The sequence below is a fragment of the Xiphophorus hellerii genome, chromosome 5, assembly GCF_003331165.1.
Source record: "Xiphophorus hellerii strain 12219 chromosome 5, Xiphophorus_hellerii-4.1, whole genome shotgun sequence".
NCBI classification, from domain to species: domain Eukaryota; kingdom Metazoa; phylum Chordata; class Actinopteri; order Cyprinodontiformes; family Poeciliidae; genus Xiphophorus; species Xiphophorus hellerii.
In genome coordinates this window covers 10,755,966-10,762,430 of record NC_045676.1, presented here as the reverse complement: position 1 = coordinate 10,762,430, position 6,465 = coordinate 10,755,966, and the positions used below count along the sequence as shown (strand labels likewise).

The window sequence follows — 6,465 nt, the reverse complement described above, 5'->3', positions numbered from 1 at the left end:
TGAATTCAGAACCTTTTTATCAGTTGAAGCACATTCAACATTAACTGGACAGGGAAATAAACAAATATACAGAAAAAAAAAAAAACGGGCTCTCCAAGGTTACAAAAGCAAAATAGCATAATCAGAGTGCCAACCAGCTCCTGAGTGCTCATGAAGTTCCTGCCTATCTTTGTGCCCATATAGTAAGGAACAAACTGTCAACGGAGAAACACGCAGCTTGGCAAGAACTGAACCAGGGATTAGTGAGACTTGACAATGGACAAGTGGCTTCTGACCTGTTCACAAGGGGTAGATAACTTTGAGAGAATGTGATTTAATCAAGGCACAATGTATGCTCAGAGCAGCAAAGAGAAAGTTGCTAAGCTATCAGCTGAATTTGTGTGGTGGGCTTCCAGAGTGTTTTAAATTTATGTTTTTTGAGTGTTGTGTGACTTTGTGGGTGTGTTCGGAACACTTTAAGAAGACTATCAAGTGCTTAAAGTACATGAGAATCTGATGTAGAGAGTTTATAGCAGCAAGCAATGAAGCTCAGGACTCAGAAAAACTGCTTCAACTATCGTTGTTAAAAGGTTGTCCATTTCCCCAGTCCATCACAGGGCAACACAGGCACAGAATGTGTTCTGCATATTTTTTAAATACTCGTCTGCATTAAGTTTTCTGCTGATGTATTTATGGACTGTAGTGTCAGTAACTGTCAAAGCTGTCCACATATTTTATCAGCCCAGAAAGCAGCCACTTGACTCTGTCATGATGCTGGCTGTGGTGAAAAGCATGGGAGATATTGAAATTCAGAGAAGGTGTGACCATAATACAAAACAATGAAAATCCTTTGTTTAGGTACAGTTCAGCCTCAAAGAAGACAGATGATCCCTCCATTGAAACTAGGTAAAATCCTAACAAACCAGTTCAGGAGAAGGAAACCACTGTTTTAATAAGGCATTGCTGCGGTGTAATGTGTCAGAAAAGCATCCGGATTTCAGAACAGGATTCCCATCTGAGAAAACACTCAGTGCAAGAAACGTTGTTTAAGTCACAGCTGTTTCACATTTATGTATTTATATACAGGATCATGTTGAATGATGAGGGCAGCATGTGTATCCTAAGGAATCTGAGTTTAGAAATCTGAAGCAAGTTACAAAAAAAAACGTTTTTGGCTTCTCCAGCATTACTGTCACCCCTCACCTGCTTTACTTTGTCCTGATGAATCTTGTTCAGAGCTGACAGGCAAAGTTTCACAGGTGAACCAAGGAGGCGTGTCAAAACATGCCAAAATCTTGCTGACGGGTTGTGGGAATTTGGATTTCAAAATGGCCATGTAATTGTTTCCAACAAAGTTATGTGTTTCTTATATAAGCTCGTATGCAATAAATGTAAAAAGGAGGAAGAAAATGTTGCTTTTAACGGAGAGGGTTGCTGAGTCGCCTTTGTTTTTAAACTTGTTCTTCCAGCTTTAATACAAATCTGTTCCTTTTAGAAAATACTGGAAAAAATACATACTTGATTATGTTTTATCCAAGTATAAACAGCTGTCAGTTTTATCTCTGATTTTAGATCTTCATTTGGACAGATCTTCATCTGTGCTATTTAATAAGCATGGTTTAGACAAAGACTATCAAAGGCTGTGTGGGACCCTAAAATGAATTTGATTCGTGGAAGCCTTCCCATTAACATCAAGCACCATTCGTCAACAAATATTCCATTGATATCAACCATGTTCAGACATTTATTGTAGATATTACGGAACCATTGATAAAGTTCACAAGGCAAAGCAATATGTATCATTCTCAGAGTTTAAAGTGCTTTAACTGAAGGAACAGAGATAAGGTGTATCACTTGTACACAAAAAAACATTTGAAAACCTGACTTGTGCAACAATTTCATTCTATAGGTTCTGGAGCCGCTCGGTTCTCTTTCAGCCTACTCTGGATTTAAAATGAGGGAAGCTTTCATTTCTTCTGCTAGGATGGGCTCTTATCTCGAGAGGAAGTCTCACTTGATATGAAGATGTCTGCAAGTCAGTGTTGCCCTTAATCCTCTGTTCCTGTTTGGCAGCAGGTGAGTAATATCTTTTCAGCTTTCACATCGTGTATATAGGTCACACACCTACAAGTTCTGCATTGAAAAGTCCAGAAAAATAAATGGCATCAAAATCTAAGGAAGCAAAAGCTGCTTGTGAAGTGCAGTATAGTGCAACACTGAGTGAGAGCTAGTTTGAGAGAACGTAAGGGGGAGAGACTGTTTGCGTTAAGACCAACCCCCAGAGCCGTTGCATGTTTCAACTGAGGACTTCACTCCCTCTGCCTTGTCAGTTTGACGGTGACTAACTTGCCGCACATGTTTGGATTCTCTTGAGTGAAATTATCAGATGAATGGTAGGATAACCTCAGCACGACATTGCTTCCCAGGTAATATTTACTGCAAAGCTTTTCAGTTGGATTAAATGTTAAAGACTTTATCATCAAAAACCTTTACTTTAGATATTCTTGTTAATGATGCATATTGTTTATAGAATGAGTAAAGTAGAAGGAAACTATGGCTATCCTGAGCATAAGTTTTGGTATGAGCATAAAGAAATGTATTGTAATACTTTTGCATGTGAAGGCAACATCTATTTCACTAGAGCAAGGTAATACCAAGGCAAAGTTGGGTCAATTAAAACATGAATACTACATTTTAGTTATACTATAACGCAAAAGGTCAAAAACCATCATTATATATTTTAAGTGCTATAAAGGATTTAGGGACACATTCACTTTTTATAATTATTTTAGGTACACAAACAAAATATTTAATGATTAAATGTTTAAATGTTAATCGATTGGTGGAAATCTAGTCTCTGTTTTCTTGGATTTTTTTACAATCAATGGCAATTTTACAGCATTTTTACAGCACACTGCATGCTAAAGTAGTCAGATTGAAAAATAGGATATGAACTTTTAATAAAAACCAAGAGAAATGCAACCATTGTTACAAATGACAATTAAACTCCTTTTAAATGAAGTTGAAATAGTTTTAGAAATCTTTTGATTCTCTTAAAAGCCTATTTTTGTGTCATACTTTTGTTACTCTGCAACACCAGAACCAGCTGCAAATGTTATAGATTACATGTTGAAGTGGTTGCTGTCTAACAATTTTACTGGGACACACAAACCTCAACCATAACTGAAATGATTATAGCAATAGTTGTACATCATCTTTTTATCTTTTAATATGAAAATATACCTTATTAATCCAAACAGAGTGCATATCTCATCTGCTTATGAATTAATATGCAATGTAATTTAATGTTTTGCTCAGGGTGACATATTTACATGTTCCTCTTTTTTTTCAAAATGCATGTATCTTTGACTCAGCTTTGTAAACTTTTATGAGTTAATGATTTAGTGCCGCTACATTGAATTTTTTTTTATGTTTCCATAGTAATTGGAGCCTACAGCCAACCAGAGCTCAAGAGCACCGTCTGCTGGCGATAAAGAAAACATCTGCATCATTTTCATCACACTTCTCCATTTACTGAAGGCTCTTCCTTAATTTGATGTTTCCTGCTCTTGCTGTCAGTTGCAAGTTAACGAAATGACTTCATAATCCCAGCTGCAGGAAGAGAAGGTAAAAAGCAGCATTCCGCATGGGTGCGTCATCTTCTGACCCTGCAGGGACTAACCCCTCCACAACCATGGCCTCCACCTCCTCACCTTCCTCTTCTGCCAGCTACTTTGAGTTCTTCTGGGATTACCACAATAAGTCTGTCATTTGTAAGCATTACAACTACACTGGCAAGCTCAAGAATCGTGAGGATCTGAAACCTGAGAGCATTGTATTCCTGGTGGTGTGTCTCCTCATCATCCTGGAGAATGCAGTGGTGCTCATTGCCATTTGGAAGAACAAGAAGTTCCACCTGCCCATGTATTACCTGCTGGGAAACTTGACTCTGTCAGACCTGCTGGCGGGTGTCACCTACATGGCCAACATCCTGATGTCAGGACACAATACTTTGAAACTGACACCATTGTTATGGTTCCTCAGAGAAGGAGGGGTCTTCATCACTCTGGCTGCGTCCATCATTAGCCTGCTGGCCATTGCAATTGAACGTCACGTCACTATGGTGACAATGCGTCCATACCACGGTGCAAAACGGGGTCGGATGATTGCACTGATTGGTGGAAGTTGGGCCCTGTCAGCATTTCTGGGGGTTCTCCCTATTTTGGGATGGAACTGCATAAACAGATTGGACCAATGTTCAACAGTGCTCCCACTTTATGCCAAAAGCTACATCCTTTTTAGTGTGTCTGTGTTCAGCACGGTGCTTTTGTCCATTGTGGTCCTCTATGCTCGGGTTTTCCGCATTGTCCGCACCAACACGAGGCGGCAGCGGCTGAGCCTGAAATCCAGCATGAGAAACAGCCTCGCCAGGGTGACGCAGAAGTACATCGCCCTCCTCAAGACTGTCACTATTGTGGTGGGGGTCTTCATTGCTTGTTGGCTGCCCCTCTTCATCCTCCTTCTCTTGGACTTTTTCTGCCCCACGGGCCAGTGCCCGATGCTCAAAAAGGCAGACTACTTCTTGGGAGTAGCCATCCTCAATTCGTTCCTCAACCCAATCATCTATACTTTGACCAGCAAGGACATGAGGAGAGCCATTCTGAGGCTACTCTGTCAGTCGTGTCTGATGACCAAAGATGGACAGGTCAAGAAAATTGGGATGCCATTTATAGAGTGCAGTTTCAGTAAAACTGAGGTACCTTCTCAAAAACTGGACCATGGACTGGATACAACCATTTCCTCGGGGAATGCAGTAACCTCTCCATCCACGATTAAATCTCTTTATCCTAAACTTTTTAAGTCATAAAGATTGAAACTTTTATATGCAGAGTCCAAAAGACTGTGAAAGAACCTTGCAGTGCACAAAAAAAATATTCCAATAATGGAAAGAGAGGTCTGTGGGATAAACCTGAAAACTGAATAGTTGGAATGAACTACAAATGGAGGCACAAAAAAAAAGACATTAAGACTTTACCCTCCAAGCAGAGTTTAGCTTAAAAGACTGAAAAGACATTTCCTTCTGTCTAAGCAATGTTAAAGTGTGGTTGAAGGTGGTTTGAGTAAATTAAATTAACTAACTTTATAAACCATGTTGAATATGTCCATGGATATAGTTCTTGGAGTTTTGCATCTCCTCTTTCACTAGTAAAAATGGGTTTGGTCAAATTGATAGCCTACACATACCAAAGATTATAAAACTGGTATTATTTTCTGTATTTGAATTCTTAAGGACTTTTTAAGACAGCACTTGCAGTCTATGATGCCTGCTTTTGCTGATGCTTGGGTTTCCGCTGGTTCGGAAACTCAAGGCGCTTCAATTTTGTTCAGATATGATTCTTTTGCAAACACTTGCCTGTCTGTAAAGAGTTAAGCGATGTCTGACAGATACCAGGAAAGAGGTATCTCACTTCTCAGTGACACAACCACAGAATGCAGTGGAGAACATTGTGGTCTTATTGAGGGAGGAGAGGTGCAAACCAAACCCCCCACACAACATTTTGAAATGACTGAGTGCTAAAGTTTGACAAGAAATAGTTGGTCTTTGGGTAGGTGTCCTATTCTTGTAAAATGTCACCCAGTCACCCGCAGTTCAACTGCTATACCGAAAGAAAAAGATAAATGAACATGACACAATGTCAATACATCTGTGCTTTGACTAATGTGCACTTGTAAAATTGTTATTGCTTTTTTCTGTTGCAACATGCTGACAGTTTAACGATGACTGAACCTGAATCAGCTGGCTGGTGAGTGAGCACATCATGATCTGTAAATGTTTTTTTTTTAATCGGGTGCGTCAGAACTTTATTTGACAATATGTGTGCTCGTTTAATTACTTAGGGTGTGGATGTATTCACTCTCAGATCCCTTATTTTACTGTTCACCTGGAACATTTCTGCTTCTAATGTGAGGTACGCATTTTTAGAATAAAACCAGGCTGAGAACCACTTTTGTAGCTTGAATGATTAATGTTGTTTTTTATACTGAGATCTGTGTGGTGGACTTTCTGGGTTTCAGAACACGTTTTTGTAACATCTGTACTATAAATTATACCTTTTTTTGTAACAGCCTAAATCCAACATAACCTTTCTTTTCATAAAAGAAATCATAATAAAAAAATACATTCTAAGTGATTCCAAAGAGTTTGTGATTTATTTTCATTTTCTGTAACAGATCTAAATGAGGCTGGGTGTATTTTGTCTCGAGCGACTGAAGTTGTAAGTACCACAGGAAGTCAGCCCCCCGACTCACATCTGTTAATGACATTGGGCAGCACACATCAAGGTCTGCTGGTCTCAGACTGGCTTGAACACAATTCAACACTCCTCTTATGAAACAATGAACACCACACCCTTTGTTATTCTGCTTTTTCTTGAAAAAAACATAGGTGAAATTTATTATCACCATACATTGATGTAAGTAATGTCC

At 39.1% G+C, this 6,465-nt stretch overlaps 1 protein-coding gene across 1 annotated transcript; it reads left to right on the top strand.

Annotated features, from left to right (window-relative positions):
• The first annotated feature begins 2,276 nt into the window (after positions 1-2,276).
• On the top strand, positions 2,277-6,170 carry s1pr5b (sphingosine-1-phosphate receptor 5b). The gene is made up of 2 exons (XM_032563973.1): positions 2,277-2,405; positions 3,421-6,170. The coding sequence occupies exon 2, from the start codon at positions 3,626-3,628 to the stop codon at positions 4,844-4,846; it is 1,221 nt and encodes a 406-aa protein (XP_032419864.1). The 5' UTR covers positions 2,277-2,405; positions 3,421-3,625; the 3' UTR covers positions 4,847-6,170.
• Positions 6,171-6,465: the final 295 nt, after the last annotated feature.